The sequence below is a fragment of the Odontesthes bonariensis genome, chromosome 13 (genome assembly GCF_027942865.1).
Source record: "Odontesthes bonariensis isolate fOdoBon6 chromosome 13, fOdoBon6.hap1, whole genome shotgun sequence".
Lineage (NCBI taxonomy): Eukaryota > Metazoa > Chordata > Actinopteri > Atheriniformes > Atherinopsidae > Odontesthes > Odontesthes bonariensis.
The window spans coordinates 3,379,208-3,407,183 of record NC_134518.1 but is presented as its reverse complement, the minus strand read 5'-3'; the positions used below and the strand labels follow the sequence as shown (position 1 = coordinate 3,407,183).

Below are 27,976 nucleotides of genomic sequence, written 5' to 3'. Positions count from 1 at the left end.
CAATGGAGCGTAACCTGATTGGCTGCCGTTGGATGAATTGAGACAGGGATCGATTGCTTCTCCCTGTTTACCCGGATGTTGAGTCTGGTTCTTTTTCCACTGAATTTTTTTAAGTTGATTTTTTTTCCACTGAATTTTTTTTTTTACACTGTTGGTTTTTCAAATTCAAAGTCTGATTTTGATGCTGTAAAAAAATCGATATTAGAAATTCGTATTCAAACTCTGATGGCACAGAAGAACTTCCACAGAGCTGCACTCAGGTCTATGACTCCACCAGCAGATGTCCCTGTTGACTGCGCGTGGCACTTGAGGGCCAGGTACCTCTGCCAACACTGACTTGTGATTGTGTCCACCCGCCGGGCCCTTCAGTGGAGAAATTGGCAGGAATGCTTGTTGTTTCTGACGTAAGCAGAGTCGTAAATGAGACGTCCAACATTACCTGTAAGTCACCTGTGCAGATCCACCTGTACCCTCCGGAGTCTATCGCGGATCGGAATAAAACAAAAGTGCCGGGCTGCAGGACAGAATTGAAATGAGGTTTTCTCTCCTTAGAGTTGCATGTTTGCTGGCTTTTGCGTGTTTTGTGTCCGTGACTTGGATTAAACCACCCCCCAGCGATGACAGTAAGTGAACTCCCTGCACTGAAAAAAGTGACTTTTTGGTGAAGTAAACTCTATTAGAGTAACTGTCATAATCTCTACCTTGTATTTTTAAGATTCAGTAAGAACTCGAGCTTCTTAAGTAAAATTAAACATTTTATTAACGTAATACATGAATTATGGGGGAAGAGTAAGTTTTACTTAGGTTTCCTCATACAATTTAAATGTTTAATAGTTGTATGTACATAAACCTAGAAATACTACATAAACTTTACTCTGAAAGTGTATCATTAAAATCTACTAAGTTACTTCATAACAGCAAATACTACAGATACATAAAATTTACTTAAAATTATGAGTAAAATGATGATCCTGAATATGAAAAACAAGTAGACTTTACTTAATTTATTTAAATAAATATAACTTAAAACTTCGACATAATTAAGTAAATGTTACTTAATATCTTCAAAACTGTTATGTTTTATGGTAAGTAAAATGTTCTTGATACTGGCAAGTGAGTGTTACTTGATATTGCAGCATTCAATCTTACTTAAATCTTTTGAGTGCAAATACTTACAAAGGGTTTTTTAAGTAAATCTTATGAGTTGTTTTTTTCAGTGTGCTGCTTCTTAATTCACTTCAAAAACATCCATCCAGAGACTCTGATAAAGTCCTGGACCAAAATTCATTACAAACACAAACTTCAGTTAGTTTTCGTCACTCTGTAGCTTTTTTTTTAAATAATATAACTGAAGAGGAATGTTGTAAATTTCTCAGTAGCATACATTTTGTTGAGATTTTTGTACTGTCAGGCGAGGGATTCGTTCAGATTTTTTCTTTCTTTTTTTTAAACTTCATGAAGAACATTGTACATTTTTGTTAAATAGAATTACGGCCTCTGAAATATAAATGTATTATAAGTGTGTAATTTTTGGGGGTCAGTGTATTGATCCAATACCAAAATATTATGAGCTTTCTCGTTTCTAAAAAACCTCTTTCGTCCGCATACTTGAGCTTTGAGTCATTACAAAAATGTATTGTGGGGAGCAGTCCATTTATCTATTTTTTTGTTTACTTGATTCTAAATTTTGATTGATGCACTTAATTTAACCTCCATACTTATGACTGCATCAGTTTACCTTCTCTGTTCTGCGTTAAAAACAAGGTTTGTTTTCACTGAGTACACCAAACCTAAATAAGTTCATAAAGCACCACACTGCTAGATTAGTGAACTGTTTGACTAATTATTTTGGTTGAAGCCTGAATAGTTTTCTTTATTTGAAGCATATTTTTAGCAGTTAATGTTGATATCTTTGGAGTGATTCCTGTTTTTGTTATTAATGTGGCCACATGTGAAGAATGAGAATTCCCTCTCTGTTTTCTTTTTCCTCTTTTAAACCCCCCCCCCCTATGAGCTGTCACCTTACCGCAGTGGGGGGGTTTGCATGCCCCAATGAGTCTGGGAGCCATGTTGCTTTAAGCCCCTGGTAGGATCACCCAAGGCGAACAGATCCTTTTTTTTATTCAATTTTTTTTGGGGGGCTCTTTATGCCTTTAATGGATAGACAGTTGGAGAGAGACAGGAAGCAGGGGGCAGAGAGATGGGGAAGACATGCAGCAAAGGGTTATTAATAAACTGAGCAGGGCGAAGTATATGTGTGCTGTACATCTCATACAGAGACAATTCAGCATGCTTTATGTAAACAAATTATAACACAAAGAGGAGAGCATAAATACACGAGGTAACGTGTAACTGTGACAATGGCATGAAACGTACGCATTTAGTCTGTCGGCAGTTGTTAGTCATGTCATTTTCTTCGCTTTATTGATCGCAGCTGTATTACCAATTCTGGTGATGACACTTTTAAAATCCTCATACAGCTCCATCAGCATTATTTTTTCAGCTGCTGAAAAAACAACAGCTCTTGTCTTGCTCTCCTTTTCTGCCATCTCCGTTTTTCCACCATCCACTCGTCAGGGCTTCCTACGTTCCTCGTGCACTCAGCCAGGCTATGTGAGCCTCGCTTGGATTAGCCTCGCTGACATGCAGCTAAAATGTCTTCGTGGAAAAATTGAGGCTTAATTGGGAGATGGTGTTAGTTTAAGCGAGGCTTTCCTGATACAGCCTGGCTTTCTTTAGCTACTTTTGTGGAACACCCCTCAGATCTGCTTTTCTGTTGTTTGTTGTGGTGTTGAGCTCAGGTCATTGGCCTGCCACTTCACACTGCTGACCCTCTGCACAAACTATCACTATCAATTTGTAGCAGTGTGTGATGGTGTCTGCCAACCCTCTTTAAATCAGTCATGTCCTTTGTCTCATCAACATTCAGGGTGAGGTTGTGAGATCTGCACTATGACATAAGCATCTCTACCTCCATCCTGTATGCTGCCTCATTATTATTACTGATGGCATCCACCGAACTTTAGGATATAATTGCTGCTAATTCTGGAAGGGCAGTCACAAGTGACAACAAAGTGACAGTAATGTTAGTTTTAAACCAGTTGAAATGAAAGTGGGAAAGACAAATATCTTGAAAGTGCTAAAGTGTGAGATTACTGCTCATCAAACATTACAAAATGTTAATGTATTCCAGCTTCAATGGCACCTGGCCTGCAGATCTTTTTCAAGCGTCTGTTGGTGGCTGAGGAGTTGGGGGGCCGGGTCAGCAAGGATCTCAGCAGTATCCTGGAACAGCTGGTGAACATGTCCAAAGTTGCTAACAGCACCCATCTCAGCAGAAACTCTACAGCCAACGGCAACAACACCATCTCCACAGGTGGGTGATGCAGGACCGGACGATTCCACTAGTTCTAGTAGCTAGATGGACCTTCAGTTCCCATAATCCAGCTTTTTAGCTTCTCTTCATTGGCTCCCTGTTAAATTCAGAATAGAATTTAAAATTTTCCCCCTCACATATAAAGCTTGTAATGACCGAGCTCATTGTAAGATATTTTCCTAACAGAGCACTTCGTTCCCAAACTGCAGGTTTACTTGAGGTTCCCAGAGTTTCTAAAAGTAGAATGGGAGGCAGAGCCTTCAGTTATCAGGCCCCTCTCTTGTGGAATAAGCTGCCAGTAAATGTCCGGGAAGCAGACACCCTTTCCACTTTTAAGGCGCCGTTTACACATACCCGGGTATTTTGAAAAACGCATATTTTCTAACCTTCGTTTTCAAAAAAAAACCCGTGCACACAGCCCCGTTTTTTAAAAAAAACCCGTCTACATTGATCCGGAGAAATACGCTATCAGGAGCTGTTAAATTACGCCAAGCCTGACGGTGGCAGTGTTAGAACAATGAGAATTCCACACAAGCCAATCAGAAGCCTAATAGAGAACCGCTGACAGGCAACTTTCTTCACAAGTACAGAAGCGCGCATGTGAGTACTCTCACCCTGGATGTGCGGGCGTAGCAGTTCTGCTAGGGAAAGGAGTGAAAATCGTGACATCCTGAAATTTTCCCTCCATTCCTCCGGGACAACAAAGCCATTTTCAAAATTTTCCCACCATAAAGCAGTCCGTCCGGGTCTAATCCAGAATCGCCGTCGCTGGCGGTGGTATGGCCGGGCTCTGTCTGCCAACAGAAGCTCCGCAATTGTTGCCCTCCGCGCCGTAATGCGCCTTTGTTGTTCAATACTTTGTATGACTGTAATTTTCAAAATCACACAAGCGAGTATAGCTCTCAACAAAATAAATGCTGCTAGTACCTCCATGCTTGCCAGATAAACAATGAATGGCGTTATCCTGCCACTATGGTGGATAGGGGCGGGGCTCTGTACTATGACGACAACTCCGCATTCCATTCTGAAAACTCCGTTTTCGTCTTTCAACCAGTTTACACACAAACGCTAAACGGAGTTTTAAAAAAATCTCCACTTTTGCCGGAGTTTTTTTTTAGCTTCGTTTTCGGAGGAAAAAACTCTGTTTGTGTGTAAACGAAAGGCACAAACGAAGGGAAAGGTCTTCGTTTTTCAAAATACCCGGGTATGTGTAAACGGCACCTAAGACCAGGCTTAAAACTTTCCTTTTTGATAAAGCTTATAGTTAGGGATGGCTCAGGTGATCCTGAAACATCCCATAGTTAAGCTGCTATAGGCCTAGACTGCTGGGGGGCCTCATCTGTCACACCTTTCCTCACTTTACTCTCTTTTTCCCCTGTTTAATTTCTCAAATGAAATTATGTACATGTGACATTATTGTGGTCATTAACTCGCGTTTCCTTGTTTCAACAGAGGTCCATTTCACAAAGAGAGGTAACTGAAGCTCTCAGTCAGTTACCGTAGTAACAGACTCAGATGGTTGTTGTGGTGTGAGGAGCAGTGTTGGCTGGCATTAGGGGAGTGACTCTGGGACGCCAGTGATCACTGTCTAGCCTCCTGGAGGTGTCGTGGGTCCAACTAGACGAAACACTGATGAAAGGAGGTTCCCACCTGATGACCCCAATGACATGTTGGTCAGCACTGCTCACTGACCTATATAGGGAGTATAGGGAATTATTCACTGAGTCTGGTCCATTTTTTCTTTAGCACAAGTTTCTTGTGTTTACCTTAAATCTCAGAGTAGATCAACTCAGGAGTTCAGGATTAGAGTCGGGCTGTGTTCGAAACCGCCTACTACATACTACATACTTGGAAACGGCATACTCATCTATCTGACAGTATGCAGAGCGTTTACACACAGTGCACTTCACTCCTGCCCGAGCCGAAATCAGCCGGCCTGAAAAGCTGATTTCGCTTAAGCTATAAACTCTGTAAATATATAACTTTAGCAACATTTGACACATTTTCAGGCGAGAAAGTAGTCATTTAGACCCCCAAGGTGTTGAAAATCTGACAAAATACCAGCTATTTACAATTTTGTTCCCACGAATTCGCCGCTAGTAAAGCTAGCCGCAGTGAGCAACGCACTTCCGGTTATGCCGTTTTGACTGCTCTCGTCCCGTTAACGGAATTTGACCGTTCAAATGGCGATGGGCGACGTCACGTTACGTTGCATCTTGGGTAGTTTGAGTGTGACAAGTAACCTCATGATGAATACTCAACATTTCGGCGAATCTAGTATGCATCTAGTGTACATCCGGGAACTTAAAAAAGTAGGACTAGTAGGAATAGTAGGAGAAGTAGGCGGTTTCGAACACAGCCTCGGAGTTGAACCTGCTTTGTGAAACGGACCCCAGGTATCCTTTGAATGGTGTTACAGTGTTTGTTGTCCCCTCTTTTCTGTCTTCTCAAACCCCGGCTGGTCGAGGCGGATGGCCACCCTTCCTGAGTCTGGTTCTGCCAGAGGTTTCTTCCTGTTCAAAGGGAGTCGTTCCTCTCCACAGTCGCCTCAGGCACGCTCAGGCCGGGAGATTGGACTGAAGACAAGTTTCGGTGCAATCTGTTGGTTTTCTTAGCTAGGAAATTATTTTTGAATTGGCTCTATATGAACGAATTGGATTATTTTGAAATTAATTGTGATTACAATGAATTAAACTCCAATTGGCTTGAATTGGACTTTATTATTTAAGTGCCTTGAAATGATATTTGTTGTAATTTGGTGCTATATAAATAAACTGAATTGAATTGAACTCATATAACATATTCTTCTTTACTTTTAAGGTCATTTTCATGATTGCTCAGTCTGGTGAAATTGTTGTGAACTTCTATGCACAGTCCACATGGATGCAATGCTTACGTACATTTTAGTTTCATATTTGTTTAATCTTTTTTTTTTCTTTTTTTTTAACAGAAACTTGTAAGAATGTTGTGAATGCTGACTTCTGAGCTCATACCTTTGTTCTGTCGATAGAAGCAGTCAGTCAGTCAGAAGTTATGTCAGGCCAACAGCCTCTCCTTCAGCCCAACATTTACCTCTACATGCCCCACCTTAAACAGCATCCAGGCAGCCTAATGCCTAATGTTGTGCTGGGACAGGGGCGCCGTGGAGGTACAGAGCACTGACACACCAACTCAGTATTTCAAGAGAAAATGACAGGAAAGTATATCTGTCAAGAAATGCATATGCAAATACAAGTAGATGAAACTTCACTCACTGTCATTCAGTGTTTTCATCTTTTCTTTTGTTACCTTTGTGTGTGTTTGTGTCCATCTGTTCACCCTTAGTGTCTATGGTGTTGGGAATTCCAACAGTGAAGCGTGAGAAGGAGAGTTACCTCAGCAGCACTCTCGGGTCCCTCCTCTCCAGCCTGACTTCCTCACAATGCCAAGATCTCCTCATCATCGTCTTTGTTGCTGAGGTTGCACATATTTTCCAAATGTTACTACTTATTAACTACTCTGAAGTAAAACTTGGCCCCTCCTCCACCACGCTCCAAGCAACAGTCGAAGTGGAAGTAGTAGGAACATAACTGTAAACCAGTATTCTTTACATTTTGTTTCATAGAGGTTATGCTCCTCTATCACAGAACAATATGTTCACACGTTCACACAGCCGTGTGGGAGGGACACCCCCCATCTTTCCCCATTCTGCTGAAGGAGCCATTGGACATCAGTATGACTGTGTTTATGCTGAAAAATTTAACTGGAGCCAGCTGCTACTTTGAACAAAGAGACTGGTTGTCTTTTAGTTTGACACTCTCAATGCGAAGTCTAAATATCCATTGTATGGTTTTAGCTTTATATTAGCTATCCAAATGTGACAGCAGTATCAGTCCTGTCCGCAAACAGGCAAAGCAGGTTCTTTTGCATAATATGCAAAGTTGTTCGCTCAGAGAAACATGAATAGGCAGTGTAATCAGATTGGTTGGATATTTTCTTTCCCAGTGTTTTTAAAATAAGCCAAAACAAACAATAGGTGTGTGTAACTCACCGCTATTGTATTACTTACTCACCAGTTTAACAAATGGTAGAATGTGAAGAAGATTTCCTGACAGCACCTCTAATCTATCCCATAGCATTTCCTCTGAACGGTCTCATAAAACATGATATCATAAACCAAGAATATGGTTTAACCTTTATTAACAGTTTGTCATTGTCAATGCAGTGTTTGTGGGGGTGTTTGCCACCGGGTGTGCATGTGCACTGGCGACAGATTATGTGTCTGATGCTGACATTCCCTGAATGAGTCACAAAAATTATAAATACTGAAACTGTTTTACAAGCTCTGGCCTTCAAGGAACCAGCACAATTAGGCCATCTTACCTCTATGCTCTGTTCTTTGTTTCTGAAGAATTCGGGGTCTGACCTTTGGTATTAACCTGTTTCTAGATCAATGTCACTGACCTTCTCCTTGTTCTCTCTGTGTTCAGACAGATTCAGACTATGTGAACAGTGTAGCACAGACCATCAAGACAAAGTAAGTGACTCTAGATTGGCTCCCCTGGGAGAGATACACTGAGATCACTGTTGCTTTTTATTTTGGTTTAATGTCTTCTGATGTCTACAAAAACAGCCAGCTTAATCAGTCAGTGCTCAAGTGGGTTTTTTGACAGAAAAGTTTTCAATAAGACCTGCTCAGGTAAAAAAAAAAAACTTAGTGGTTTAATATGTTGTAGCTTGTTGCCGCACAGTTGTATAGTATGTTAGTGTACATCTGTGTTGATAGTCTTCTTCACAAAGCACACAGCCTTCCATCCAATTAAATTTAGACATCTTTTGCTCAGCCTGTCCTGGGTTTGTTTTTCCTCTGCTTAAAAAGCAACACGTCATACAACTTTATGACTGACAAATCAAAAAAATTGGAGTCATATGTGTCTGTTTAAAAATAAAGTAAATGTTCAGCAGCAACAGTTCAGAGGTCCGTTTCACAAAGGGAGGCAACTCAAACCAGAGAAAGAGGGGTAACTCTAGCCTGTTTCACAAAGAGAGGTAACTTAAGCTCTCCGTCAGTTACCGTAGTAACAGACTCTCTGAACCTAACCTGGTCGGGACCAGGTTTTACTCAATGAACCTCGAGTTTCTCTCTCTCTCCGCCCTCTTTCAGCCACACACGCCATTTGATTTCCTCATTCATTCAGTCAGCAGAGCGAGTTCTTCTACTTCTAGAATTCCATTAGGCACAGCAGGAGGCGACTTTTTCCACGAACATGGCATGTCCTTTTGACAACGATCCCGTGGATGAAGGTGCAGCATTACTGCGCAGAGAATTAAATATTTGTCAGGAGATGGTTACCATAGATGTTTTAGCATTTACAGACAATTATCAGAATTTTGTTGGGAAAAAAGAAAAAAATAAATAAAAGGCAAATAAATATTTGTATGTATAGGCTTAAAAAAATATATCAAGGCCTATTATATTTTATAAAGACAATTGTGTCTTGGGAGTGGACTCCCTTCAAGGATTCTTTCAGCCACTGGCCTTCCAATATTCCTGCTTAGGGCCAGCTCCTCTGCCTCCGTTAGAGGTGGCGGTGCTGGGCACCACCCGTTTTACGGGCATCTGCCTTCTTTCTGTTGGCTCAGTAGAAGTTTGTGTTAGTTTAAATAGGCTTAATTATTTCACAGAACATGATATAGATGAGAAGACATAGTTTATGTGTGTGAAAACAGCATTATGTTGAGGATAAAACAACTGCACGGTGAAATAGCCACTTAATATTTACTTTACAGTGTAAAACATGATCAAAATGAGCCTCCATGCCGAGGTCTCACCTGTTTGAACAATGTTTTTATATTTCATCTTAAACTGCTGCCAAGTGCGCTTATCCCCCGCGGGATTGCACCTAAAGGAAATAAATGAATGGGTTACCATTCAAGCGGTTTCCCTGTAATATTATTGGGATTGCAAAGGACTACATTTAAACTTACACTTTTGCTGCTGCAGCGGTGTTGCACTTCTTTCTAAAAACGTGTTGAAACTCGCCGTATGAGCGCATTAAGATTTCCAATTCGAGGTTGGTGAAAAACGTAGCCCCTCCTCTTCCCCGTTGCCATGGTGACTCGTCGAATCAGGGCTCAATCGATGCTGGCTTTTGTGGTGCACGTGCTTAACTCAAAGTGAAACTACTCAGAGTTGACTAAACTCACTCAAATCAGCGTTTCTGGAACCAGAAACTCAGAGTTTTCTATCTCAGAGTAGATGAACTCAGATTTCAGGAACAGACTCAGAGTTTGTTGAACCTGCTTTGTGAAACGGACCCCATGTCACCTTACCCTGTTGGTTAGATCAGGAACATTGCTAGAACACATAGTTAAGTGTACGAAAAAAACTTTTAAAAGAGAAATCCTTGGTTTGTTAATTGCATTATCTATACTTTTCTTCTCCCCTTAAACGTGGTTAGTTTGCACAGACTAGATTTATTCATGTCCCAGTCAGGATCGAAGTCAAACTCAGATCAAGCTCCTGCTCTTCCTTGGATTTCTGAAGGACCACCTGTGTTTGGAGTCAACTTTTGTTGATCTGGATTATGTTTATAAATAAGTATGAATGACTTTGAATTGAGGATGTCAAATTTTGAATACTCAATAAATTATCACAGCAATAATTATATTTGGTCGGCATTCATATCCTATGTGAGTTTAATCCTAAATAGACACACATTTGCAGAGAAAAAGTCCAGCTACTAATTTCAGATGTTCAGGACAGATAAAAGTGTGCCTCTGACATTTCAGCTGCTGGAGGGCTACTTTAACATGAAATAACAAAGAATAGTTATGAAAGGGAAAATGGAAATGGAAGCAGCACAGACATGTATGCACAGAAAAATACACGAAAGTAGAATTTTAAACTTGCTCACGCTCTCAGATGACTACAGGAGAAAAGTTTTCTGTTCTCTGGTCTGACATGTTGTCTCATTGTATTTGTGCAGTTAAAGGATAAGACCGTTTTTTTGACATTGGGCCCTTGATTTCACATTATAACATGATGTTCTACTCACCCCTGCTTGTTGTTGAACATTTGGAGCTGTTCCGAAGATATTCGCGAGGCGTCTGGCTGCTCTCTTGAGATATTCGGCCATGAAACGGTTTCCTATGGGCAAGCTTATACAGGCACAAACTATGCTGTTTATAATTTATTAATTACTCTACACCAGCACTGATAACGTGGAGGTGCGTCGCTTACTTAAAAAAATCCGGGTTACTAATTTTGAATTTTAGCCGAATGAATAAATAGGCAGCAGGTCTGTGGGCTGTCTGTGGCAGTAGCACGATGAGGACGTCAGTAACACCCACTTTACGACAAAAAAATCAAAATTACAATAACCCGGATTTTTTTAAGTAAGCGACGCACCTCCACGTTATCAGTTCTAATGTAGAGTAATTAATAAATTATAAACAGCATAGTTTGTGCCTGTATAAGCTTGCCCATAGGAAACCGTTTCATGGCCGAATATCTCAAGAGAGCAGCCAGACGCCTCGCGAATATCTTCGGAACAGCTCCAAATGACAAACAACAAGCAGGGGTGAGTAGAACATCATGCTATAATGTGAAATCAAGGGCCCAATGTCAAAAAACCGGTCTTATCCTTTAAGTGCAAGGGAACAATTCCAAGTATATTCAAATATTAAACAAGTATGTAGTCAGGTGTTAGTTAGATCAATGATGACCAATAAGGAATTTAAAAAGAAGTTATTTTGAAGCAATGTTTTTTTTGTTTTTGTTTTACTTTGTCTCTTTTGTATTTTGATGAAGTGGGTTGCTCTTTTGTTTACCAGCTCTTTCTTTTTTAGTTTCCCCAAAGAAGTGAAGTCTGGCCTGCTGGAGGTGGTTTCACCTTCACAGTATTACTACCCTGACTTCAAAAACCTCGAAGAGACATTGGGAGACTCCATGGACAGAGTAAGGTACATATAGAAATTCACATGCATGTTTGAAATGCTGCAAATATTGTAGGAGCTATGTATTCTATAAAATCTGTTTTTGCCATATGATTAACTTTTTTTCTAAACATATTGGTTGTTGCTACTGTGGAGTCATGTTGCACAGATGAGGGTGATAACAGGTTCAGTTTATAGCAACACAGACCTCTCAACCGTCCTGCACCCACATCCTCCTTGGCACACCTCCATGATGTCACCCTCTACCTCAGAGTTGGATTTCATTACAGCCTCACTATCATCTCCCGCCACAGAATGACACTTCATCTGTTTTCACACTGAGATCCGCTACCATCGCGGGTCCAAATTGCCACTTCATCCCGCGTCAAGCAATGTGAAAGCTTGGCGTATTAGGTGATCTGTGCCGCCTGAAGCCGAGTTCAGGGGGCGTTGCCTAGTGGCAGAGCGTCACACGAAACACATAAAATGCTGGGCGTGTACAATGACGTAGGCACAAGCCATGCCCGTGTGTCTCAAGCCATCAGGTGAAGAGGGAGCAAGAGAAACTGGCATCAGAACAAGGCTGCAGGTCCAGATGGTGCCGGTCCCAGGGTCATGAAGGCCTGTGCAGAACAGCCCATCTTATGCCGTAACGCTCTAGCATGGTTGCCGCGTCGGCTAGCGTTAGCGGTGTTGATGAAGTCACGATTTTGTGCCGGCTATATACGGAGGCGCAAGTCGATGCGCGAGTAGTTGCTATTTTCTCCGTCACAGAGGTGGCGCTGCTACGTGAAGGTTACTGCTACTCTAAAACGAAGAAAGTGGGGAAGAAAACAATGCCTCTGTCAAGAGCAAGAATACTGTCATCAATGATACTGCTGCAGTATCTGGATCATTTAAATTTTTTAATTCAGTTAATAGAGGTGAAGGTCTGAAGCCCCCGGCATCACCACTTGGAGTCTCTGCCCTTTTCTTTGCCTTCACGTATCTGTCCCGTAGCTTCTTCCACACATTCTTACAGAACTCTCCCTCTTTCCCCAAAGTTCTGCCAATCTCTGTGCACCAGTTTGGGGAGTTTACGTGCTCCCTGTGCTGTTTCACTGCAGTTTCGTACAGGTGCCTGTACAAACGCACCTCCTGACTGAGCCTGGTCTCACATTGGTCCATCCAATGGACGCAGCCAAGTTACAAAAATCGACTGGTGCACGACAACACGCTGCGCCGTCTTTTCAAGGCAAGCGCCAGGCCTGAAACGTCATTTTGACCGCCAACGCCGTGAGCGACGCGTCAACTGTAAATTCGCCTTTAGTCTGAGTCAAGAGAAATTTTCAGCGGTATAGAAGACATCCTGCCTTCTTCCAGTATTTGATCATCATGGGGTTGGTGTTGAAGCTGCCATCATCTACCTGCTTCTCTTCACTATATACACCTCAGACTTTATGTATAACTCAGAATCCTGTCATCTCCGGAAATACTCGGATGACTCTGCAGTTGTTGGGTGTATGGACAGCAGGCTAAGTACAGGGAACTGCTCAAATACTGTGTGGCATGTGGGAACCAATCACCTCATCTTGAACACGGACAAAAGAGATGATTGTGGATTTTAGGAGGACCAGGAATAAGCCAAACAATGTCTCCATCGCAGAAGAAGAGGTAGATAGATAGATATACTTTATTAATCCCGAGGGAAATTTAAGGATCCAGTAGCTTATACAGACGGGCACAGAATACACAAATCACTGATTACAAATCAGAATACAAAATACAACACTCGTGCAACAAGGTGGAAGTGGTTGAGAATTACAGATACCTGGAAGTCTACTTGGACAGCATACCAGAATTTAAACACTGAGGTGATCTATAATAAGGAACAGAGTACCTCCAAGGGAAGCTTAGGTCCTTCAATGTCTGCAGTACTAAAATGTTGTATATCTTCTATAAGCCTGTGGTGGAGACAAGACTAGACAAAGAGCAATTCAAAGCAAAACAAACAGATAAAGAAGACTGGCTCTGGTGACTGCTCTGAACACCCTGGAGCTCATTGTACAAAGAAGAATGCTGCACAATTTATTGTACATAAGAAAATAAATATTAAAAGTTTACGATTGTTTTAAAAGACAACACTGATGCAAAGTGTGGCCTGTTAGTTTTTGTGAAATCCTTCTAACAGACAAATATCAATTCAAACAACGTCCTTAGCAGAAGAAATAAAACAATTCAGATTAAAAAGTAGATTAATGTATTTGCCTTTATCTAGGGCACCACACCTTAATGAGAGGCAGGTCTTTATTTCAAATTCTCATTGTGGTATGAATTCTCATGTTTTTCACAACTTGTTTTCAAATTCAAATTCAAAAATACTTTATTTATCCCAGAGGGAAATTAAATGTTGATGTAACTCAATTAAATCAAGGAGTTATTATAGATGCTGATGGCTGTGGGCAGGAAAGATTTCCTGTAGCGGTCCGTTTTGCATCCAAACTGAAGAAGCCTTTGACTGAAGAGACTCTGTAAATGAATCTGGAACAGTGTGTGTAAACACTTGCTCCTCCTTTACACATTATTGTGTGGTCATATGCTGACCAAAGCTGCTAAATATTTAGAAGCTCAGCAGCCGGCCACGCCAGAGAGAAAAGCAGAGGTGGACAAGAGGAAAACAAACAGGAAAAAAAACAGAAAATAAGAAGAGACATAAAAGGGAAGGGAAGCCAGAGCCAGACCCTCACAGTGCAGAGAGTGTGCTCAGCACCTTCCATCCAATGTCACCATTCGTCAAGTACAAGCTATTCAGCTAACAATTCACAATCTTCTACATCTTAATGTGCTGGGGGAAGGAGATGGAGAAAGAAAGTGCATAGATAACTACTAGGTAACTGCAAATAGGTAATAGGTAACTACTGATCAAGTTCAGCGCATTGGAATAAGACTACACCAAGTGGCAGAAGTCACCAGGGTCGTTAAAAAGCTTCCCTGTGGCAAAGCTTCAGGGGTGGATGAGATTCGCCAAAAGCTCTGGACATGGTGGGGCTAATTTGCTAACATGCCTCTTCAATGTCACATGGAGCTCTGTGTTCCAACTACTTTTTCCTGGGAAATTTTACTCCAGGGTGTTGGAGAGAAGGTTCTGACCAACTGTCAAACCATGGATTCAGGAGGAGCAGTATGGTTTTCGCCCAGGTGGTTGAACAGTGAACCAGATCCCATCTTACCCTTGTAGAGTTATTGAGGGGGTCATGGGAGTCTGACCATCCAGTCAAATGTGTTTTATAGATTTGGAAAAGGCTTACAACCGTGTTCCCTGAGGGATTCTGCTGGGGGTGCTGAGGAAGTATGAGGTACTAGAATCCCTTTTGCGAGCTATTTGGTTCCTGTATGACCAAAACATGAGCTGTGTCTGCACTCTTTGCACAAGGTCAAACTCGTTTACAGTGTGTGTTGGACTCCACCAGAGCCTCCCCTTGTCATCGATCCTGTTTGATTTTCATGGACAGGATCTAAAAACGTAGTCATGGAGAGGAAGGCATCTGCTTTGGGAACCACGAGGTCCCATCTATGCTTTTTAAAGGTGATGTGCTTCTGTTGGCTTCTCTAAGCCAAGACCTTCAGCTTGCATAGGATTGGTTTGTGACTGAGTGTGAAGTGGTCGGGATGAAAGTTGGCTCTTCCAAATCCAAGGCCAACTGGAAAAAGGTGGAATGTTCTCTCCAGGATAGCGATGAGTCCCTGCCTCAGGTGGAGGAGTTTGAATATCTTGGGATCTTGTTCACAGCAGGTTGGAGCAAGAGATGGACAGACGGCTTAGGGCTTCGTCAGCAGTAATGAGGGCACTGCTCCGGTCCGTTGTGGTGAAGAGGGAGCTGAGCCGGAAGGCAAAGCTTTAAATTTACTGGTCCATTTTTGTTCCAACCCCAGTGCTAGCTGGAATGATTATACATCCCTTCTGGTCGAGGAATGCCTTGAGATCTCCAAGTAGGAGCTGGAGAATATTGCTGGGGAGAGGAATGTATGGGTTTTTTCTCCTGAACATGTTGCCTCCGTGACCTGACTTTGGATAAGCAGAAAAAAATGGATGGATGAATAAACTTTACAGCTTAAGCCCAGTTCTGCATATTTTTTTCATAACCAGCCAGAACCAATCTTTTTTCATTCATGTTTTTTAAGGTACTGTATAACATGTGCCCCGTGTATGAATGTTTTGTTTGGGATTGTTGGGATAGCTGCCAGCTTGCAGAAGATCAGCTGATAACAGAAGGAGCTGAGATGCAAGTTCTCATTTCCCCACCAGCCATATTTGAGGCTAACCTGTCTACCTGTATTTTTATTAATTATTTAAGACTTAGTATTTTGTTCCGATAAGACGCTTGTGTTTATATTTTGAATGGATTATTTTGTTTTTTGGGATTGATGTCCACCTGCTGATGTCACAGAGGCAGGGACTAACAATGCACCTCATGTGTTTTCAGGTGGCGATCAAAGCAGAATCTTGACTTCAGCTTCCTCATGCTGTACGCTCAGGACAAAGGAACTTTTTACGTTCAGGTAGAGATCAGATTTAAGTTACTGATATCGGTGCAGTGTTATCTCACATTATATTGACAATAAAATCAAATGTATGCATGGATATCCAGCCCCTAGTGCTCCACTACTCATGAACACTTTGCTGGGAAATTAGAATATTCAGAGAAAGTATTGAGTATAGGCTATGTCCAGATATCCAACCGTGCATTTTTTTTTAATTTTTTTTTTTGCTGCTTTGCCAATTCCAGCTGGTATCCATGTGCACATATGACTTCATTGATTCTCCAAATCAGAGATATGTAGGACAGTATGGAAAATTAACGAGACAATTCTTTCATTTCAACCTTTATTTCATTTAGATGGTATGAACCCAAGATATTGTTACATCTAATCATCTGTACTTTGTGTGAAAATGCATTAATTTTTATATTTCAGGTCTGCATTATATGCCATAAAAAGCTGGGACAGGGCTATTCAGAGTTAGTAATGAGGTATAAGAAAAAGAATGAAGTTAAAAGGTGACTGTAACCACGAGTTGGTCCAAAAGCAGGACCCATGAAAGTCTGATGAAGAGGTAGGCCGAGGATCTCCAGATTGTCTCCAGAATGTGTGAGAAACTCTTTGAAAATAATGTTCCTCAAAGAATGCTGGGAAGGGATTTGCATATTTCTCCCTCCACAGTGCAAAATGTCATGAAAGCATTTGGTGACAGTCTGGCGGGCAGCCTGACACCCAGCAACGGAGAAGCTGGAGCCGTCCTGGCGGAAGTGAGCCTACCATCGCGCCACAGGAGAAAGACCAGGAAGAGGAACTAGAGGTGAGTCCTCCTGGGCACCCTCAGAAGCCGGATCAGAAACTAGAGGCGAGCTTCTCCAGGCTTTCTCTGGAGCAGAAACAGGATGAGGCAAGTCCTCATGAGCTCCCTGGAGATCGGGACAAAGAACTGGAGAAGGTGAGCCTGGCTGGGCTCCCTCTGGAGCGGGACCAGGAGGAGGCGAGCCCCCATGGGCTCCCTCTGGAACGGGGCCAAAAACCGGAGGAAGCGAGCCTTCCTGGGCTCCTGGAGATGGCCAAGGTGCCAGGAATAACACTGAACTGAGAGAAAGAAAGAGAAAGGAAGAAAAAAAAGAACAGCAACGACAACTCGGGACGACAACCTGAAGAAAACAGATGATCTGACAAAGATTGAATGAAACCAGGAATTTAAATACAGAGGAGGGTGATTGGTAATTGAAGACAGCTGAGGGAAATAACACAGGTGAAGGGAGTGGAGCTGATGACAGGGAGGAAGTGAACAGAACCCTAACAAGAAACGGAATAGAAAAACCCAACATGGAAAAAACAAACGCCAAAAAATACCAAAACACAGATCATGACAGTTATTGGCATTTGAGAAGGCATATATAACCTATTCTAACAGCTAATACTTGCAAGCACAGCAAACCAAGCTCATACTACCAACTTAATGAACTGATCGAATGAAATTAATTTTAAAGAATGACATTTAACTGTATTTGTTTTCCAGTTAGAAGATGATATTGTTGCAAAGGAGGACTATTATAGTAAAATGAAGTCATTTGCCATCCAGGAGGCGTCAAAGAAATGGCTCTACCTGGAATTCTCCCAGCTTGGATTTATAGGTGTGTTTGTGTGCATACACAGTATCATAATGGTCAATCCACTGACAGGTTTTTATTTTCAGTGTTATTCTCTGGTAGTAAGATGTGCGTGTGTTCACCAGGCAAGATGTTTCAGACCCGTGACCTTCCAATGATTGCCGAGTTCTTCCTGATGTTCCACAGAGACAAACCTATCGACTGGTTGTTGGATCACATTCTGTGGGTGAAAGTTTGCAACCCTGAGAAGTCGCCAGTAAGTCTATACCAAGAAATGCAAAGCACACTAAATAATAAACCAAACTAGTTGCCGTCTCATCAGAAAGTATTCAGGCCTCTTCATGTTTGAATACTTTATTGTGTTGTAGAGTCAATGATAACATTATCCAATCGTGATACACAAAGTGACGCATGACAGAAGAAACTCAAAGCCTCAAATCTAAATGAAAAGGGTATTAACATTAACATTAACAAAGTGTGAAACACTAAAGAAGTCTGAATACCCTCTGAAGTAATCTTATGACTTCTGAGTGGTAAGTTAACAAGCAAGGGAGGAGTATTATTACAGTGATTAAGAGGGAAGATGACTGTAATAGTATTGAATGTGGTGGTGTCAGAGGGGACAGACAGGCCAAAACAAAGTCCTTAACAAACTGCTTTAAAACCTCAATAAAAAAGTAAGCACAGAAGTGAAAAAGATGTGGTCCGTGGCGTAGTGGGTTAAGCAGCGCCCCATGTACAAGAGGCTATAGTCCCCGGTTCGAGTCCCGCATCGGACGGCCCTGTGCTGCATGTCATTCCCCTTCTCTCTGCCCCCTGCTTCCTGTCTCTCTGAACTTTCCTATCCATTAAAAGCATAAAAAATAGATTAAAAAAAAAAAATCTTAACATGCAAAAAATAGGCAGCTGCAGCTGTAGATGACTGTGTGTGAATCACAATCCTACTGGAAACTTGAAATGACATGCTGTACACGCAAAGATACAATTGATTTTAGTCTTACAATAAAGTTAGATATGGGGTCTTTAAATATCACAATGAATATTCATTATAGTGGGGTTTTTTTCACTTTCCCAGTCATAACGTACAAGTACTAATGAGATCTCTCGTGACACTTAGACATTAGACTCATGACACTTAAAATTCTTAAAAATCTGTTGTGAAAAGCCCTTGGATCAAAGCAAACAAGCACAAATAAACCTTAAATATACAGCAGCAACAAGGAGCAATTATGAGGGTCCCAGCAGCGGGTTAGCATTTGTGGACTTCAACAAAGTTGTCGCAAAGTTGGACTCTGCTGTCTGGAAATTACCACTGACTTCACCACTGGAAGAATGTTTTTTCACCCTCCTCCTTACACTGGGGCCCACATATCACACATGCAAAACCCTAAGGTTTTTACAGTCTAAAATCTCCGAGATAACCCAGTCATAGACAATTTAATGGACTGTCTCAGCGAAGACATTAGAAAGTAGAAATACCTCAGGCAATTATAACATATGAATGTTCAGCCAAGGTATCTGTGTTTGGTGTACGAATTTCACATTTTTCATGATGAATGTGATTCAAATAGTCATTGGCCAATTAGTAATGACCCACAGTAAAATTATACAGTTGAACTGTTTCTATGTAAAGAGGAAACAGGAACCGATGGTTCAGTGGTATTACTGTATTTTATGTGATCACAACCTCCTCCAGCTGTCCAGCATGATTTGTTGTCACCCATATCTTATCCCATCCAGAAAGACTGTGATGAACAGAAAGCATTGCTCAAGCAGCAATACAAGCCCTCCCTCTTCCAGCATATGGGCCTCCACTCCTCTCTGCCTGGGAAACTACAGCCTTTAAAGGTGAGTGCTGTCTAATCTCTGAAAAGGTGTGATGAAAGTAACGATTCAGTATCTGATGATGACACAATTAAAATGTTGCCAGTAGTAGTATGCATCTTCTCTGTTCCTTTCTGTCCACATCCTGAGCTCCTCCTCTAATAATGTTTGTGATAAGTCATCTGCTGTAGAATTGACAGTGACAGCCTCTTTCTATGTCCACCAATAGCCAGGCTTCCTGAAACTTACCCGAGTAGAATTTGTAGAATATATTCAGTTTATGATGAGGATAACTGTTTTATAAATGATGAAAATAATAAAAAATCCTCTTTTTGGTATTTGGGCATGAAAATTTCTATGATTTACATAATACCAAAAGGACCAGAGCACACACATGACCTCCAGCAGTGTGACAATCTCTCATAAACAATAGAGGAAACATCCGTTTCAGAATTATCTGTATATTTCAGACATACTCTTTTCAATTTTAGATCAAAAAAGTGTTGTATGAGACATTCTCTCGGAACTTTTAGATTTCATACACGTCTTGATGCATATCAGGGTGAATACAACTTAGTGAATCTCATCTGACCTGCAAACATTAAAATGATGTAACTCAGCAGCTGTTTCAGCTCTGAATAAAAAAAATAAGAATAAACTCAGTGACTGACCGGCCTCTTCCCGGATATGACCCAGAGAAGAAAGTAATTCCTGAAGAAGAGCTCTCTCTGTATTGCTCTTGTGGGTGTCCACCACAGTATTTCCTTGTATCTCTTTTGCACACACTCAATTTCCAAATCACTCCGACCAGAGAGTGGAGTGGAGGAAGTGAGGCGGGACACAAGGAGAGAGGAGGCACTGTATCAGATATTTAATGTGCAACACCCCATGAAGACCTCCCAGATGCCAAAAAAAAAACTTGTGTAAAGGATACACTGCTGTATTCTCATTTTAAAGTAATTGAGACATCCCTTTGAATATTTTGCTGGAGGAGGAGAATGGACGAAAGAGTGGATAAGGAGGCTGAAATGAAACAGGTTTCCTGTTTCCTGGTAGGACAAATACAGTAGTTCTACGGAATTACAACCACTGGCAGCGTAACCTATACTGTCACCCTCAGGTGAAATTACACCGTTTCAGAGTTTATTCACTTCAGACCATCAGTGGAAACATGATCGATTCACATTTATTTTTTGCGGCTGTTCATATTGCTATGAAAATTGCTTCAGCTTTGTTTCATTAGTGAATGGAAACTTGACTATTGTCCCTCTGCTTAGAACTTTATCTCCTTGGCCAGGGAAACAGGAAAAGAAGCTGCTAAATTGATAGTTCTGCTTGACACCTCCTTTTGTGGTTCTGAGTTTCCTGGTTTTCATGTACCCTTAAAGAAAATGTAGTAAATAAATAATAGTTCAAATGAATTTATTTCCTTGCACTCAGATTTAGGTATCTGTTCAGCAACTTGTTCCTGCCACTGTATCTTGACCAGAAACATTGTGACTATTGTGAAGTCGCTGCTGGGCATATGCTCTGGAAGGAAGAAAAAGGATCAAGGCTGTTTTCCAAATACACTTTGAAAGTACACAAACAAATCCCAGATGTAACTAAAAACTCATTTTTAGACTAGTTCAGATATAGACTAGTTCAGGATAATGTCCCACTGTGTAGGGAGATACATGCACATGTTGTATTTAGTTTTGCTGGATTAACCTGAGCAGAGAGACTGAAGTTACAAGATTGCTTTGTGTCTGATCATTGCTATGTGCAAATGTTGGGTAAGATCAGGGTTTAAGAATGGTGCCATCTGTCACTAAGCTCAGTAGCAGTATGACAGCAAAGATATAGCCACTGTAGAGCCTGGTGATACGGTGGGTCTAACCATTATTTAACACACACTCAGTATTTACATAGTTATATTATTTACTCTTAATTGAATTTAAAAGGGAAGTATTCAACCCCAAATGTTTTTACACTGAAGATTTATAAATGAACCATTTGCATTTGTAATTGTTTGATTTGAAATCAAAGCAGCTAACATACAGTAAAGTAGCTTCTTACAGCTGTAACACAGGTCAAAGGCTTCTTTGGATTTGTTCATGCTAGTATGTATGTGTGTGTTTCCATTCCTCCTTTGTTTGTCCTCCATTCCAGGATAAGAAATTTGGGAAACAAACCTACAGTAACCCACCTGCAGAGCTCAGCAGCAGCCTAAAATACTACAAGCAGCACAATCTGGACAGGGTTTACAATGGAGAAGACTTTCTGTGGGCATTAACACCTGTCCAGGGTGATTACATCCTCTTCAGCTTCCCCCAGCCAATCCACATATCTGGGTCAGTTGTTTTATTTTTGTTTTGTTTCTTTATTTGGTTTTTATTTCCTAAGCATCTGGGCTGGTGGCAATATGTCTTCCATGTGTCTGTTTGTGCTCTCACCTGATTCAGAGAATTTGTTCAAACTTGTGAAGTTATAAACTTCTTTCTTTTGAAAGGTCAATCCTTCAAACTGGGACTCAAGGATTAACTGGTTGAGTTGTAATGGTCAACGGTCAAGCTTTATAAGATCACCTCATAAAACCTATTGGCCATAACTCAAATGATATAGAATTGAATAATGATTATATTAATTAAGATTAATATATGCATACATACAAATTTGTCCTCCGCTTTTAAGCCATCCAGGTTGGCACCTGTTGACACGCACATGCACAGGGTCACACACTCGGAGACAGATGCCAACCTGGAGCGGTGGGCAGCCATGAAGCGCCCGGAGAGCATGGGGGGTATGGTGCCTTGCTCAAGGGCACCTCATCCGTGACAAGGAGGTGGACTGACTCCCCTCCAGCTGTCAGTTCCACCAATCTTTTTTGAGTGGCGAGAGTGGGAATTGAACCGCCAACCTTCCAGTTATTGGATGACCGACTCTAACCACTGAGCCACAGCCGCCCCACTTAATATTAAATATTAAATATTAATCTCAACATGGGAAGTTAGTCATATAAACTGTGCAAATTGTAAAGCCGACATTTTTCTTTTCCTTTTTTTTTTTCACCAAAATAGTAGGCAAAGTGGGAGGAAAGTGTTCCAAATGCAGTGGTGTATATAGTCAGTTTTAGGGTTGGAGGAACAGCCAGTCTATATTTGACTTCCACCTGATGTCAGAGTCATTTGCATCAGTCTCCATGCTGCAGCTGTTGGTTGGTTCCCAAAAGTGTTTTAGATTTACCATAAGTCATTCCAATGTTAGTTTGAGCTGTACTTTTTGATTAGGTTTTTAAACTTAGTCTTTTGACAACGATGTTTATTGGTTTCAGTGACATGTTTTTGTATTCATTCTACTTTAGTTTTCATGTAGTTCTATTAAACAAACTCACTGTCTGTTTGTTGTGGAAGGTTATAACGTAGGTGTTAGACAAATTGGTTCAGAGATGCAAACAATTATGAATATAGAAATTTGATCTTCATTTGGTTAGTTTTATATTCTTTAGTTAGCTTTAAGAGAAGAATTGTTACTGTTTGGAGAGAAAAAATATTAGTTTGTAAAATAAGTAAGTAGTTATTGAATATTTAAGCGGGGGGGCTTAAGGGAGCTTTCTTCTGGAGCTGTGCTGCAGCTGCGCGCGTTGATGAAGTCATCCCACTCGACGTGTGTGTAGAAAGTTTCCTATAAGCCCCCCGATAACAACAACATGGCAGCTCTGACCGAACAGTGCAATAGTACGCGTTCATTCATTCATTCATCTTAAAGTATTGGTGAAATAAAGACAGATAATGCCTTATTTAGAGGCTGTATTGTCTATGCCCTGTTCACTCCCGTTATATGGATATACGCGGATCTTAAGTAATCTAAATATCTATAAGGACGCCGATTTTCACCAAACTGTTATCAGTGAGTTGAACGTATTTTATGCCAGAAATAAGGTCCAGGTTTAAAAAAACAAACTTCTCCTTTAAGCCACAGAAAGCATTATTTTTAGAACTCTGTCACAGATGCACTCTGATCATTTAAATTTATATGAAACATCCAGCAATTTGGTTAAATCATTCTATTCTACTTCTGTCTACTCCCTGCTGTCCTGAAATTTTGGGTTCTGAAGGAGAAGTCAGAAAAATGCAACAAAGCCAGCCTGTTGCTGCTAATCAGATTGATAAATCTAATTAATTGATCATCAGGTGTTAGCAACTCTATAAAAGCAGAAGTTTTGTCTAAAGCATTTAGGAGGAAAGATATATGCAATGATTTTAGAAAAGCAATTGTTACTGCCCATCAATCTGGGAAGAGTTAAAAGGTAATTTCCAAACTATTTGGAGAAAGATTATTCACAAGTGGAAAACATTCAAAACAGCTGTCATCTCAGACTCTGCAGGCCTCAGTTAGCATGTTAAAGGTTAACGTTCATGATGGTACAATTAGAAAAAGACTGAACAAGTGTGGCTTGTTTGGAAGGGTTGCAGGAGGAAGCCTATTCTCTCTAAAAAAGAACATGGCAGCACCGGTTAATTTTGCAAAGATGCATCTGAACAAACCACAAGACTTCTGGAACAACAGACCAGACCAAAGTGGAGATGTTTGATTTCCAGAAATTTGCCACGGTCACAGTTCTAGTCTGTTAGCTGCTGTAACACATGTATATTTTGTAGGAAACAGTTATTTGTTTTTAAATGCAGCTACATCTGACAATGACATATTTTCATGCAGTTTACCCTGTATGCATCTATATATCTGGATGTTACAATAGAAGTACACACTGTTGCATCATAGTGCATTATACCTGTGCTGTCTTTGCTACTCTAGGTACCTGTTTTGTAGTGGAAATGCAGAAAATACTGGAGATAAATTCTACAATACAACTGTGGAAGTGCTGCCCAGCAATGTGAGTAGCTTGTTTGTTTGTGTGTGTTCTCTGGTTCCACTACTTACTAATATTTCTTAGGTCTTTGTTTTCCTATCAGGTGTTGATACCTTGGGAAAGAGTGACAAGGTAACCACAAACATCCACCAAACAAGCTATCTGTTGTCACTCCACAGCTTCCATTTGGATCATTATGAGTGTGTGTGTGGCTGTGTGCGTGCGTGCGTGTTTTTGTCTGCGCACACGTTAGTTGACACTTCTGTCACACTAAAGGGGAAAGGTGGTAATAGGAATCCTGATCTTTGAGTAATGTTAGACAGACATGGAACTCCTGTGTGGAAGAAGGTACATTACATGAGTTGAATCCAGGCCACAGGCTGCACACTGAAAGTGTGACACCAAAAGACCAAGGAGTGAAGCACTTTTTGACATGAAAAGGTGACAAGAAAAATGCATGAACAGGAGGTCAGAAAGTAATGACCAGGGGCCTCATGTACAAAGACTTGTGTGGATTTCCTACTGAAACATGGCGTACGCTCAAACCCAAATGCCCTCCAACGTCGGATGTATGAATCTGTGCGCACGCATCAATCCAAGCACATTTCGTTTGTACATCCCAATCAACGTGGAATTGAGCGCACATGTCGGAGCACCCGACTCCTCCCTGTCCCCACCACTACTTAAATATGCAAATCATATTTAAATGAGCCCTGCACTTGCGATTCCCCTCTCTGTACGATCAGAACATAAAGAAAAAAGAATGAATAAGATGGGAAAAAAGAAGAACTTTACGGAAAGCAAGATGTCGGTGCTACTTTCTGAAGTGGAGGCCTGCAAAAATGTGTTCTTTGGCACGCTGTCCTCCGGCATAAGCAGCAAATGCAAGAGGAGTGGGTGGGAGAGCCTGAGGCTGTTAATGCTGGGGGGTCTGAGAAGCCACAGGTGAAAAAGAAGTGGTCCCACATTAAGGTGGAGGTGAAGCGGAGACTGGCTGCCCACCGCCGCAGTGTGGCCAAAACAGGCGGGTGGGGGGGTGACCGACTGTTTGAACAGAGAGTCGGGGCAACTATGGGTGACACTGCTCTCTCTGGGGTGGTGGGAGCTCATGTGGGTGACTCTGATTACCCCCGAGCTAAATACCCATGTTTTTGTGTAACTCCCAACAACGTGTTCATACAGTAACGTGCAGAAGTGTGCCGGGGAAAAGGTGAGGCTGATTAAGACATTTCACACTTTACGCACAGGGCTATTAACATTTGCCCACAGAGACCATCAGGGGCTGGTTAGAAAGATCTTAAGCTGAAGTTTAACCAGCAAAAAACAGCAAGAAACTAACTTTAACCACCGACTATGATGCTGTGAAGACGGGATAGAAATTGAGGGCGCACATACTGCAATAGTGACAATACAGTGACAATAGTGGGAAAGATTACTACTAAGAGTGAAAAGGAACATATGGTTCAACAGATCTCAGTTTTTTAGTCAGCCTGGCTATAGTGCTGAAAAAATAATCTGGGATTGTTCTATTTCTCTTCTATCAATAATGAATAAAGAGCAAAGAAAAACTAAGAAAATAACTAAACCAGACGGAAATACTTGCGGGACAGGACTGACGAGGAAAATAGCTTGACGGGGTGGTGATTACGGGAAGTGAGACGAATAAGACGAGGAAATCAGACGAGGATCCGGTAAGGGGTGGTGAAACTAGAAAGACATATGTACTGGGGAGGTGATTACTGGAGCAGGAACTGGTTTGCTGACTACAAACGGGTTGCAGTTGAGAGTGAAGCGTGCAGAGGGCAGGAGAGAGAGAGAGAGAGAGAGAGAGAGAGAGAGAGAGAGAGAGAGAGAGAGAGAGAGAGAGAGAGAGAGAGAGAGAGAGAGAGAGAGAGAGAGAGAGAGAGAGAGAGAGAGAGAGAGAGAGAGAGAGAGAGAGAGAGAGAGAGAGAGAGAGAGAGAGAGAGAGAGATTTTTGAAACACAACTTTATTGTTCGTTTGTGTTTAGTTCAATTTACAACATCTTTCAAGAAAAGTATAGATATATAAAATAAAAAACTGGCTAAAACCGATCAGACCAGCTGATCAGAGAGCACCAGTTCGTCACCCTGGACAGAACACAGCACTCCACCATATGTCCACATTTTTTTGACCTGCTCCAGGTCCTTCATTGCTCTGTAATAATTAAAATCAATCAGCAGCCTCGCCCTCACCATCCCACTCAGCATCCTCACTATGTCACATTCCACATTGTTCTCTATCTTCCTTTTTCTGCTCACGTAGATCACCATCTTCGCTTGTCCCACAATAAAATTCATCAGCTGACATTTTTCCTTCTGAGTTTTTCTGTATTTAAAACCATAAATAAAAGTTCTCAGGGAGAAAACCTCTCCTGCCTTCCTGAAAAAAAACTCCAGGATGGCAAAGAGGGGAGTCAGACGGGGACAGTCGGTAAAACAGTGGAAAACAGTCTCTACAGTCTCACAGAAAGGGCAGATGTTAGTGACAGAGGAGTTTAGGATCGATATGAAGGCGTTCACCGCTAAAATCCCATGGAGGAGTCTCCACTGAAGGTCCCCCACCCTCTTGGAGAGAGGAGGCTTGTAGAGGCTCCTCCACTCAGGCTGGACCTCCTCTCCCAGGGCCAGGCGAGCTCTCCAGGGGAGCTGGGAGCGCCGTTGTAGTCTCTGATGGTTCAGACACCTCACTTCAGGAGTGACAGTGCTTTGCCCCCGGCCTCCTTCAGGTTCAGCCCGTACGTCAGGTCTGAGCTGGGACAGATGCTGAGGGAGGGGAAAGGGTCATCTGGGCAGGGGATGCTGGTTCCACGGCCAAACAATCCCAGCAGCTGACGCTCCTGACTCGTCAGACAGCCTCGCCAGTGATTCAGCAACCGGCCGACGATTCTTTCCGATCTCCACCTGAGCCCGGCTGCCAAACCTGTCGTCTCCTGCAGATCAGGCCCCGTGTGCTCCAGCAGGGACCCTAAAGTGGAGATCCCGGCCGCTCTGAAGGCATCTGCGGCTGCCGCACCGATCCAGGAAGGGGTGCCCAGCAGGGCTCCGTGCCCCAGCGGCTCCTGCAGCAGCCAGAACAGCGACTGGTGTTGCACCCTCTGCTTCCACAACAGCTTCCAAATGCTAAAAACTCCACGATAAAAAACAGGCAGGGAGGAAAAGTTCACAGTCTTAAAATCCAATAAAAACACAGACTCCTGTAATCCCAGACGTCCGGTGTCTTTCAGGATCATCTGTGCCAGCGGTCTCCACACCAGGTCTCGTAGTCCATAAAGCAGTCTCTGGACAAAGTTTAATCTGAATGCTGCCCCCCTGCTGGCCAGGTGTACTAGCCCCTGTCCTCCCTCCTCTTTAGGGAGGTACAGGATTGCTTGTGGGAGCCAGTGGAGCTTGTCCCAAAAAAAATTAATCAGGGTGGCCTGGATCCTTGCAAGCAGGTCAGTGGGGGGGTCCACCACCGCCAGCCTGTGCCACAAAGAGGAGGACACCAGATTGTTTGTGATGAGCGTCCTACCTCTAAACGACATGCTAGGCAGCAGCCACTTCCACCTCTTCAGCCTGCCCTCAATGGACTCTAAAACCCCCTCCCAGTTCTTTTTTAAAAACGAGTCGTCTCCCAAAAACACCCCGAGGTATCTCAACCCACCTGTCTTCCAACTCAGGCCTCCAGGTAAAATGAGTTGGTTCAGCGAGTCTTTCCTCGTTTTAAAAGCTACGCTCTTACCCCAGTTGACTTTGGCTGATGACAGTCTGTTAAAAAGCTCCACATTTCCCTCTAAAACCTGGATGTCTGCCTGCGTGTTTAAAACTACCATGACGTCATCGGCGTAAGCCGTCAGCCTTACCACTGCGGGGCAG

The 27,976-nt window shown here is 42.0% G+C and overlaps 1 protein-coding gene across 4 annotated transcripts in view; it reads left to right on the top strand.

The window, feature by feature from the left end:
* The first annotated feature begins 429 nt into the window (after positions 1-429).
* The window catches only part of LOC142397461 (alpha-1,3-mannosyl-glycoprotein 4-beta-N-acetylglucosaminyltransferase A-like), a 47,549-nt gene continuing 20,002 nt past the window's right edge, over positions 430-27,976 (top strand). Inside the window, exons 1-12 of one of the 4 annotated variants that reach the window (XM_075480833.1) lie at positions 430-623; positions 3,194-3,376; positions 6,393-6,524; positions 6,701-6,834; positions 7,846-7,892; positions 11,207-11,320; positions 15,757-15,832; positions 17,337-17,451; positions 17,553-17,683; positions 19,168-19,275; positions 21,403-21,584; positions 24,046-24,124. In XM_075480833.1, the coding sequence (XP_075336948.1) occupies positions 533-623; positions 3,194-3,376; positions 6,393-6,524; positions 6,701-6,834; positions 7,846-7,892; positions 11,207-11,320; positions 15,757-15,832; positions 17,337-17,451; positions 17,553-17,683; positions 19,168-19,275; positions 21,403-21,584; positions 24,046-24,124 (1,392 nt within the window). In that variant the 5' untranslated portion in view covers positions 430-532. Of the gene's footprint in view, positions 624-3,193; positions 3,377-6,386; positions 6,525-6,700; positions 6,835-7,845; positions 7,893-11,206; positions 11,321-15,756; positions 15,833-17,336; positions 17,452-17,552; positions 17,684-19,167; positions 19,276-21,402; positions 21,585-24,045; positions 24,125-27,976 lie in introns of all 4 variants that reach the window. The other 3 variants (XM_075480832.1, XM_075480834.1, XM_075480831.1) reach the window with 3 other exon arrangements.